Raw genomic sequence first — 11,162 nt, forward strand, 5'->3', positions numbered from 1 at the left:
TAAAAGCAGCTGGATTAGCAGCTTTCCATGCTTGGAAAAAATGAAAATGGAGTAGTAGCTCCTGTAGCAAACCAGCAGTTGTCCTTGTCTGACTCCTGAAATGGGGTCACTCCTGCTGTCTTGTGATCTCCAGACAGGGACACAAAGGCAGCAGCTCGGGATGGGCATCCCAGGGCACATCCCAGGGCACATCCCAGGGCTCATCCCTGGGCACCTCCCAGGGCTCATCCCTGGGCACCTCCCAGGGCACCTCCCAGGGCACATCCCAGGGCTCATCCCTGGGCACATCCCTGGGCACATTCCCAGACTCCCAACGCCGTGGTGCCTCCAACTGCTACAGGCATGTCTGTGCCAGGGCAGGGGCACTGAGAAGGCTCAGAGGTGCTGGGGGGAGAGACCAAATAAGTGTTCTGCTGTTTTCCCATCAGGTCAGGCATTGCTGGAGCAGCTCTGCCAGAGCACCTGCCTGCTGCTGCCCGGGATAATCCTGCAGGGCTCGGAGCCGCCCCCGTACGTGGCGCTGCTGGAGGAGCTCGTGGGCAGAGGCTTTGTGCTGGCTGGGGCTCGCCTGGCTGTGCTGGACTCACCTCAGGCTCTCTACATCTCCCAGATGCTCAGCAGGGCCAAGGGCAGTGTTGCAGCAAAGGTATGGAACAGATGGAGCTGGGCTTTGCTTCCTTGGCACAAAAGAAGAGCCTGTAATGCCTTGCTCTGATGTGCTGCCCCGAGGCTTTGGTGGCACTATTGCAACGCTGCCTCTGAGCCCTGGCACCTCTGGTGAGTAATGTGGGCACTGGGCACACTTCCTGATGGTCCTGCATCCCTGGGAGCCCTCATGGGAATGGCCCATCCACCAGTCATTTATTGAATGTTTCATTCCAGTCAGCCATCACTCTGTTCTGTGTGTTCGACTGCTGTCACATCTCTTGTTTCTCCATATAAATACAGTTTCTATTTCCCTCTCTGGAATCACACTCCATTAATCCTCCTCTACAATGCTAAAAATCCTTTCTTCTTCTTGGATTGTGCCCTGGAGCCTGACCCAGAAATTTTGCCACCTGGAGTGTTGCCTCCAGCTCAGGGGCTCCGAGCACAGGAAGGACCTGGAGCTGCTGGAGCCTGCAGAGGAGGCACCAGGGTGATCAGAGGGATGGAGCAGCTCTGCTGGGAAGAAAGGCTGAGGGAGTTGGGATTGTTCACCTGGAGAAGAAAAGGCTTTGGGGTGACCTTTGTGGCTTTCCAGTGTGTGAAGGAATTACAAGAAAAATTGAGAGACCATTTCCAAGGGCCTGGAGGGACAGGACACAGGGAATGGCTTCCCACTGCCAGAGGGCAGGGTTAGGGGAAGGAATTGTTCCCTGGCAGGGTGGGCAGGCCCTGGCACAGGGTGCCCAGAGCAGCTGTGGCTGCCCCTGGATCCCTGGCAGTGCCCAAGGCCAGGTTGGATGAGGAACCTGGGATAGAGGAAGGTGTCCACCCCATGGCAGGGGTGGGACAAGATGGGCTTTGAGGACCCTTCCAACCCAGGCCATTCTGTGGCTCTCAGTAGGTCCAGCCCAGCCTGGGGTTTTGCACAGGATGTGCTGCTGGGCTGAGCTGACATTGCTCCACAGCAACAGAAAACCAGGCCCAGCTGTTTTCCTCTTGGTGTAGGAGAAGCCCACCAGGTTCCCAGTCAGGAACCTTGCCTGGGCAAAGCTGGAAGGTGAAATGTGCAGGAAAGTGCTGTCAGCAGCAGAGAGTAAACAAGGGGGGGAATTAATTCCAGTGGCAATAGCAAACCAACAATCACCCAAGGGCTCTCAGACCACAGCAGGCCCTTCAAAAAACACAAACATTTGGGCTTCCAGCTCTCAGTTCTAAGTCTTGGGTGTTATCTGTAATAGGAGTGTGTAAGATCTTTTCAGGTTGTGCTTTTTAAAACTGACAGCATCTCTTTGAAGTACATCTGTGTGGAACAGCAATTACATCTAGCAGCCAATTAGTGTAAGCACTGCTTGCCTGTGCCCCGAGGATCCATCCCTCTGCACAGGGAATGTGCAGAGCTCTCTAGGAAGGACAGATCAGCACTGGGGGAGCAGAGCCATCCCTCCTTCCTCCTGTCAGAGATAAATGGCCCTGGGCAGAGCTGGTGTGTTTCCAGAAGGATCTGTCACTGCTGAGCCAAAGGTGAATGTCACAGCCTTTACTCTCCCTCTCTAGGAGAGAGATGGGGTGCTTCATGTAATTAATGTTTCTGCTAAAATATCTCAATATTTACCTGTCTTGGTGTCCTGCTTCCAGCAGAGGTAGGCACTGAATAACACACCCAGGCACTCTGCTGGTTCTCACTCAGACAGGGCAGCAGGAATGCTGGAGGGCTGTGGGCATCACAGACAGCTCAGACATGGCCCTGGCTCTGCCTGGAAGGATCTGCTGCTCTGTGGCTCCTGTTCCTCACCCATCAGCCAGACTCAGAGACTTGTTCAGGTGCAGAACAGCACCAAAGCTCTGTTCCTCCCTCTCTTGCAGTGCTCCCTGCTGAAGGATGGGCTGTGCCTGGTGCTGGCAGCACAGTGGGACAGCGCTGTCACCTCCCTGGGCTCCCTGCTGGACAGGTAAGGAGGAGCTGCTGCCCCGAGGGAGGGCACGTCTCTTCTGTGCTTCTCACCCAGGGGCAGCCTGTCCTGCACACTCACCCTGTTCATGGTCAGTAACTGGTCATGGAATTGTTAAGGTTGGGAAAGATCAAGTCCAGCCAGGAACCAGCACATTCACCATTAAACCAGGCCCTCAAGTGCCACATCCACACGTTTTTAACTCTTCCACGGATGGTGACCCCACCACTGGCCCAAGCAGCTGTGCCAGTGCCTGACCACCCTTTCCATGAAGGAATTTTCCCAATACCCAGTGTAAACCTCCCCTAGCACGGTTGGGGCCGTTTCCCCTTGTCCTGTCCCTGTCCCTGGGAGCAGAGCCCGAATTCTCCTGGCTGTCCCCTCCTGTCAGGAGCTGTGCAGAGCCACAAGGTCCCCCCTGAGCCTCCTTTTCTCCAGGCTGAGCCCCTTCCCAGCTCCCTCAGCCCCTCCTGGTGCTCCAGTCCCTTCCCAGCTCTGTTCCCTTCTCTGGACACGTTCCAGCCCCCCAGTGTCTCTTGTCATGAGTGGCCCAATACCTGAGAGTGTCCCCCAGTTTCCAAGTCATGTGTCCTCTACTCAGGACCTTTAAAAACCGAGCAACCTTTGTTAAGCACTTGCAGTGTCTATAAGGCTCAGCAGCATGGTTCCATGAATACAGGGAATTCTCTGAAATTAGGACTCACATTGGGAATAGACCTGATGCATCAATAAAATTCCTAGGAGAAATATCTTAGCAGATTTTGTGTTTGCTGTGAAGGAAAAGGGAAAAAAAAAAAAACAAAACAGAAAACCAAGCCTTAAAATAAATGCCAGAAAGCAAAATCAAAAATTAGCCTCTTAAATAAATAACCAGAAATGCTGGGTAGAGGATGTATAAGCCTGGAAAAACAAACAGAACCCCTCTGCAGGGACTGATTAGTGAAACAGAGTGATTAGCAGGGCAATTAACCCTGTGTTCCCCAGAGGGAAGGGCTCCCTGCACGGGGCTGGTATTTGGCACTGGCATGTGCAGCTCTCACACATGGCTCCTCTGGCACAGGAACCACGAGTCAGGGCTGTGCCACATCCCATGTGGAGCAGCCCAGCAGCCAAAAACCCCATCCTGGCTTTGGCTGTGCCCTCTGGAGGACTTCCAGAAAGTGCTGTCCGTGGATTCAGGGAAGCTGGAGCTTGCAGGCTCCAAGGGATCAAAGCTAAACATCCACACAGCTGCACCTCAGAGCTCTCATTCTTTGCAGAAATGTTCCCAGGGCCACACCTGGGAGGAATGGTTGGAACAGATCTCACTGGGAACTTTTCAAAAGTGTTTTTAAGCTACTGACAGCATTTTGACTTTGTTTCCATTCATTAAAAATCACACCCTTGGGTGCCACATCCCAAACCTTCTGCTCTGCAAGGGGAGACAAACAGCAAGTTAGCCCAGACCTTTGTGGTGAGATTTCTCCCAGCTTTCTCTGGTTTACAAGGAAAAAAAGTGAACTTTTGGGAACCCTGGAGGTCACTGCTGAAGGTAGTTCTGGGACAGTCACTCAAGATCCCCATATCTCTATTTTCCCCAGCCCCACAGTCACGGGGTGCTGCTTTAGAGCCCAGCACTCCCCTCTCCTTCAGGCTGGCTGTGATTCCAGGGGCTGGTCCCAAGGCAGCCCCTCCAGAGACACCTCCCGTGGCTTCTCCAGGCTTCCAGAGCCCCGAGGGGCTGAGCAGGAATCGGTGCCAATCCCTGCACCTTCACCCCCCTCCTGCTCTGCACAAGGGATGAAGTTCTGTGCTGAACTCCAAAATACCCCTGGGTAACTTATGGGGGTCAGGAGGCACTTCCAAAGGGCAGCATCAGCCCCAAGCAGCAGGATCCACCCCCAAACAGCAGGATCCACTCTCAAATGAATGGATCCACCCCCAAACAGCAGGGTCACTCTGCCTCTCTCCCCACACTGCCAGAACCAGGGATCACAGAGCCTTCTCAAACCAGCTCTACAAAAAAAATAAAAAACCAAACCACCAAACCAAAGCAACAACAAAAAAATTAAAACCATTTTTGCCTTCATGATGGAAAATGCCTGTGGAAGGCAGGGGCAGCAAGGTGTGCCCGAGGGTGGGAGGAGGGAGGGCTCTGATGCTCAGGGAGATCAGGAGCTCACACCCTTTCTGTCTCTCAAACTGTCAAACTTTTTAAAATGAGCCTGACTTCACTGGTGCCTCCCAAGGACACTTCATGCCAAGACATCATTCAATTTGAATAACACCCGGGGTTAATTACTCTTAGAGCTCCATCAGCCCTTTCTGTCCCGGATAAATCACTGGATATTTATCTCCCTGTCTCTGCCAGGGCCCAGGATTCCAGTACCTGCCCAGGTCCCTGCAGTTCAGCTGTGCTGCTGAAGCCTCACCGCGGTGATGGGATTATTTCCCAGCTGAGCCACATTTCTCTGGCTTTGTGCCACGGGGAGGGACGTTCCCATCTCTATGGAACCCGGCTGTGATGTCAGAGATGGGCTGGGATAAAAGGAATCAGGTGTTGAGTGGAACAATGTGGGCTCTGCTCCTGTGCTGAGCTTGTTAAAGCTTTCCTAAGCCAGCTCTGTCAAGGACAGACATTCAGATCCTGGGGATTTGGAGGCAGCCTCAGCCCCTCCTTGCTGTGGTTGTTCAGCAGCAGGACCTGCTCTGGTGCTCTCTGGACATCCAGGGCAATATTTCTGCACCAAAACCCAGAAAAAGCACAGAAAAAGGGACATTGCAGGTGTGGGCACAAAAGCAGCCTGGCAGTTTGGTTGCCTGCCAAAAGTGCAGCCAAAGCAGGAATTTGGGAATGTGCCAGGGGAGCTCACAGGGCAGAGGGGGTGTTTGGAAGGGGTGAGGGAGCAGTGGGGACCCCACAGAGGGAAATGACCCCATCCTATCCACAGGAAAGGGAAAACCATGTGGCACTTACCTTTCTTGTTCAGTCAGCATCTGGCTGCCTGCATGGCTCAGGGTAAAGCATCTGAATTTTCCCTGTCATAACTTGTTTTCACAGCCACATTTCCTGGCTGCAGGGTGGCAGAGGCAAGAATTTACAGCAGTAGATTCAAAGCAACTCCTGGAAGGAAGGCATGCTCTGCTTTTTATGCATGACAAACCAGATTTAGCTGCCTTAAGAGGTGATGCTGGTGCCACAGTGATTACTCCTCTATGGTTTAAGCATTTAAAAAGCACTTTAAGATTGTCAGGATCTGTGTTGTGCACAGACTTAGCAGCTCACCTCAGTAGGCAGGGTTTGACTAAAGCACCCCCAAAACCGAGCTGCAGCAAGAAAAAAATGAGAGTTTAGGCCAGGCTTTGTGCCTTCCTGCAATCAGAGCAGAAGCCAGGAGCTGAGGAACTTAGCTGGATGTTTTTCTCTCTGGTGAAACATTCTTACCAAGTGCTAATTGCAGCTAGCAGGGAGCGATGTTATCCCTATAGGAAGCTCATCCTGGGGAGCTTTGGAGGGGAAGGAGGTGTTGAAATTAAGAAAAAAAAGAGAGAGAGAAAAAAAAAAATGAACACATGGGGTGTAAAATCTCGGAGCTGTTGAAAACCAGTGAAGGGAAAACTGTTGCCAAGCACAATACCTGGCTATGGGGGCAGGGAGCAGGGAGTGCTTTCCAAAGCCTCAGGAGAGTTCTCAAGCCTGAGGCTCCCAGTGTGCACCGAGTCCCTTAAAAAGGCACTTCTGAACTTGGTACCTTGCCTTTCCATTTCTCTGGAATGCTTTTTGAGGTCAGGTCATGTGTGGCTTGTACAGTACAGCAAATCCTGGGACTGGGGGAAAACACCCAGATTATCTCAGTGGAGAAAAAGCCCCTTGTCCAGAGCCAAGTACCCACATTTATGTGCATTTCCCACTGCCCCAGAACCACCCTTATGTAACTGGGCATGGCTTGTCCAGTTTGTATTTAAAGTTTGTTTGAAGGTTTGTATTTAAATAGTGCAAAGCCATTTACACAAAGCTTTGTAAAACCCAGGATTTAGCTGTGTAAAGAGGAGCAGCAGCAGATGCCCGTGGCTGGAGCTGCTGGCACAGAGCTCAGACCTCCCCAGGGCTGGGTCATCTCCCTCCCTCCCAGCTGACATGGCAAACTAACCCTGCTGCCCTTTCTCTTTGTCCCCAGTGCCTGCTGGCAGAACCAGTCGGTCCTGGACACTGCAGAGCATCTCCTTTACCCCCAAAATGAGAACCAGGCAAGTAGAGAAGTTTGTGGTATGGATATGTGTTCTTTGTGCTCCTGTGATGTAGGAAACCTGGTAATAATGGTTGAAATTCCAAAGAAAATGATAACTTTTGTGAGTCAGAGGTGGTGACAGTCCCAAGCCTTGCTTAGGCTGAGAGCCCAGAACATGGGGAAGGTGGGACCAAAATCCTGTCAAACTGTCTCCCACATCACAGTGGCGACACAGTTCTGAATCAAAACATTTGGAGATATTGATAACGGTTCTGTATTTTCCATAGAGATCCTGTTACTTGTTGTGAAAAATCAACACTGAGAAAAATATCACAAAATTATGGAATGGTTTGGGTGGGAAAGGACCTTAAAGCCCATCCAGTGCCACCCCTACCATGGGCAGGGACATCTTCCACTGTCCCAGATTGCTCCAAGCCCCATCCAGCCTGGCCTTGGGCACTGCCAGGGATCCAGGGGCAGCCACAGCTGCTCTGGGCACCCTGTGCCAGGGAAGAATTTCAAGTGTCTGTGATATTTGTCAAAAATAGTGACAAGAAATGTTCATTCAGCCCTATGGCCAAGCTGGCACAGGTTCTGTGTTCTGAAAGTTGCATTTCAGAAGCTCAAATCCAAGTGGAAGAGGAGGAGTGAAGCTATTAGCCATTCCAGGGATGGTCTAGCTGAATATTTTCTCAGTAATTCAGCCCAAGAAAGGAAACACTGAGCTCCAGACATGTGGGCAGCTAATGGGAATAAACTTCATAAATACATTCAAAATTCAGGCTGTAATCATCAAAGTTTAGTTCAAAACAAACGAGAGGTTTGGAGAGAGGAGGCAGAGCCTGAGGAGTTGGGATCAGGAGATGTGAAGTCCTGGTGGAGGTGTCCCTGCCCATGCCAGGGGGGTGGAGTGGCATGAGCTTTCAGTTCCCTTCCAGCCCAAACCATTCTGTGGTTCTGTGATAAAAGACTTGTGGAGGGTGAGAAATGATAGCAAGTGGACAAACCTCTCCTCTGGATCCCATTTTTTCCCCAATAAAAGCCCAGCAGGAGAGTGAGATGCGTTTGTAACCTCATCTAACACATCAGAGCTGCTGCCTTCAAGCACCAGTGCTCCAAGGATTGAGCCTTAAAAGACACCGAGCCCTCTTTGAAGTGTGCATTCCTGCTTTTCACGCAGACAGAACCAGCCCAACTTCCCCGGAGTGCCATTTCCACCCTTTCCCGAGGGCACAGCGGGCAGTGCCCGGCTGCTGGCACGGCTCTGCGGAGCTGCAGGGCTCTCACAGCCCAGCCCTGCCTGCTGCCAGGGTGCCAGGCTGTTGCCAAGGAATGTGACAGGCCAGCAAGTCCAGGCTGTCTCCTGATTTGCTTTGAAAGGACATCACATCTCTGTGCCTGACAGAAAATCCCTTCTGCTTGCTATCAGCGAGAGGCTTAGAGGGCTTTTTGTGCTGGAGAGGAGAAAAAGCAAATATTCCCAGCCCTTCTCCCTGCTCCTGGCAGCCTGGGATGTGCAGTCTAATCCCTCTGGAAGCAGAGAGCTCGGAGTTTCCAGCAGGAATGCAGTCCTGGGACAGCAGCACATCTCCCTGGGGGTACAAACTGCACAGCAGCAGCTCCTGCTGGTTTTCCAATGGGCCCTTCCCTCCCAGGTTCAGGGTAGGCCCAGGAACCACAGTGAGATCTGAGGAGCAAAGGCACCCGGGAATCTGTTCCTCAAAGGATGGCCCCAGGAATGATGTTCAGCCTCTGATCTCCTGCTAATGAGTTTGTGAAATGTCAGCCAGGCTTTGCAGGGCAAAGCTAATGAGCAACAACACGGTATCAGGCAAAGTTCAGGAGGGTTAAATGAACATGGATTTCAAATCCTCATGGTCTGAGCAGAGCTGCAGCCTTTCCTGGTGGGGTCGAGCCATGGAAGTGAACGGAACATCATCCTCACTCCCAGTGTGGTTTGGGATTAGCAACAGGATGAGAAATCAGCTTTCCAAATGTGCAGTGCTGACATCTGTGCCTGCTTCTGCTGCATTCCTGGAGCACCTTCACCTGCCCTGGGTGAAACACCTGCTGAGGGGCAGACAAATCCAGGCTTTGGGAGTTCCTTGTTCCCCCCAGTGGCCCTGCAGGTGCCAGGCACACTCAGCACAGCTGGCATTTGGAAGTGACAGGGCCATGGTTTGTTGGTGCCACCGTTAGGGGCTGGTGACCTTCCAGAGGGGTGTCCCAGATGTTCCTGCAGCTGGTCCATGCCCAAACTGGGATGTCTCCTGTGCTGAGGGAGTGCTCACAAACAGCCATGCCAGGGGCTGGGCTTGGGAAGGACAGGCAGAGCAGCCAGGGAGGGAGGGAATTTCCCACTTAGCACCTTGCTTGTTGCTTTTCTTCAGTTCCTTGCACACATAACTCCTGAGCATCACAAGGAGCAGGGCTTCCCTGCAGTGGGACACTCATAGCCACTTCTGTGCTGGGATTAATCCAGCCCAGAAACAGCCTCTGCACGAGAAACCCTAACCCTGCCTCTGGAAAAAAGCTTCTTTGCCACGCACAGAACTCACAGCTCTCCTCCTTGGTTTCTCCCCAGGCCCAGGAGCTGCTCTGCTGCTTTTTTGACTCCGTGACATCAGAGAGCATCCACCGAATTGAATGCCAGGATTGCTAGCAGAGATGGGCAAGGCCCCCAGGCAGCCTTGGGTGCCTCTGTGGAGATGGACACAGGGGCACAACCAGCTCTAACAGCACTGTTTGTTTGGAATTAAAACACAGAGTCTGAGGTGTGGCATTAGCGTGGGTCAGAGAAATGAGAGTGGTGGAGGAGGGTCAGTGCCCCAAAACAACCCCCTGTGAACTGTGGCCCTGCTTCCCAGTGGGGTCCATCCAGAGACAAATGCTTGTGGGCATGGAGCAGGGCTGGAAGCTCTCCTCTGGCTGGGAAAACCTCAGGGAGCAAACACAGGGGCGAGGTGTTCACTGCTGTGTCTCTCAGGGGACTCTCAGAGACTCCATGGAGAGACTCTGCTTGCTGCTGCTCCTCTGAGCCAAAGACAAACCCCCAGAAATGAAATGGAAATAGTCAGAGGGAAAGCTGCATGCCTGGAGGTTCAGCACACCAGGCTGAGCTGTTCAATAAGATTAAAAGCTGGACAGTTCAATGTTCACCTGCCTCTGCTCCAGCAGCCCTGTGCCAGCCCACATCCTGCTCCCTGCCATGGGCACACAGCCCTGCTCCTCTTCCTCCTGCAGCAGCTGCTGCTCCTATCATCCCTTCCAGCTGCCCAGAGGAAAGGAAGCTGCTGCAGAGTGTCCTCAGCCTTCCTGGGACACTCTGGGCTCTTTCTCCTTTAGGAAAGGAAGCCTCCTGTTCCCACCTGCCCTGCTAAGGCAAAGGTTTAGACTCTGCCCTGGTGTGGCCTAACCTTGGGTCTGGGGCACAATATTGTGGGTGCCACAATATCAGAAGGATCTAAAGCTGTTGGAGAGTGCCCAAAGGAGGGACATGGGCACGGGGAAGGGTCTGAGGAGCAGCTGAGGGCACTTGGATTGTTCAGCTGGAGAAGGAGACTGAGGGCAGAGCTCAGGGGGGGCTGCAGCTCCAAGCAGGGAATGGCTGGAGCTGGGCCAGGGCAGGTCAGGCTGGATTTTGGGAAAGGTTCTTCCCCCAGAGGTGCTGGCACTGCCCAGGCTCCCCAGGGAATGGGCACAGCCCCGGGGCTGCCAGAGCTGCAGGAGGGTTTGGACAGTGCCCAGGCACAGGGTGGGGTTGTTGGGGTGTCTGTGCAGGGCCAGGGGCTGGATCCACGATCCTTTTGGGTGCCTTCCAACTCAGGACATTGTGTCATTCTGTGCCTGCTGCTAGTTCCAGCCATGGCAGGGTTGGCAGGGACAGTCCCTGTGAGTGTCCCAGAGGTGAGGGCAGAGCAGCGTGGCCAGCCCAGCTCTGGCTGCTGTGGGCACATGAGCCTGGGGTGAGCCCTCCTCCTCCCAGCCCTCACCAGCAGTGGCAAGGTGACACCTCGGACATCTGTCCCTTTGCAGATGAGACAAAAGTGCCCAGTAAGTCCCAGAGCTGTCAGAGGAGGGGCCTCTGAGCAGGTAACACAGCCCTGCCCTCCTCTAACCCCGGACCAGCCAGAAGAGATTGTCACAGCCAGGCAGGTGTGAGGGGACACAGGGACCTGGCCTGACCTCACACAGCATTTCAGTGCCACGAGCACAGAAACCCAGCCTGGTTTGTGTTGGAAGAAACCTTCAAACTCACCCAGTCCCACCTCCTGCTGTGGGCAGGGACACCTTCCACTGTCCCAGGCTGCTCCCAAGCCCTGTCCAACCCTGGAAATTTCTCCCAATCTTTGCTCCC

General features: G+C 53.2%; 1 protein-coding gene across 7 annotated transcripts in view; it reads left to right on the forward strand.

Annotated features, from left to right (window-relative positions):
- DNAAF8 (dynein axonemal assembly factor 8) overlaps window positions 1-9,590 on the forward strand; it is an 89,343-nt gene extending 79,753 nt beyond the window's left edge. For 6 of the 7 annotated variants that reach the window (XM_072935534.1, XM_072935535.1, XM_072935537.1 and 3 more), the window contains 4 exons: window positions 429-646; window positions 2,512-2,597; window positions 6,755-6,824; window positions 9,390-9,590. In XM_072935534.1, coding sequence (XP_072791635.1) covers window positions 429-646; window positions 2,512-2,597; window positions 6,755-6,824; window positions 9,390-9,467 — 452 coding nt within the window. In that variant the 3' untranslated portion in view covers window positions 9,468-9,590. Of the gene's footprint in view, window positions 1-428; window positions 778-2,511; window positions 2,598-6,754; window positions 6,825-9,389 lie in introns of those variants that run through there. The other variant, XR_012058246.1, reaches the window with a different exon arrangement.
- Window positions 9,591-11,162: the final 1,572 nt, after the last annotated feature.

Source organism: Taeniopygia guttata, chromosome 14 (genome assembly GCF_048771995.1).
Source record: "Taeniopygia guttata chromosome 14, bTaeGut7.mat, whole genome shotgun sequence".
Classification (NCBI taxonomy): Eukaryota; Metazoa; Chordata; class Aves; order Passeriformes; family Estrildidae; genus Taeniopygia; species Taeniopygia guttata.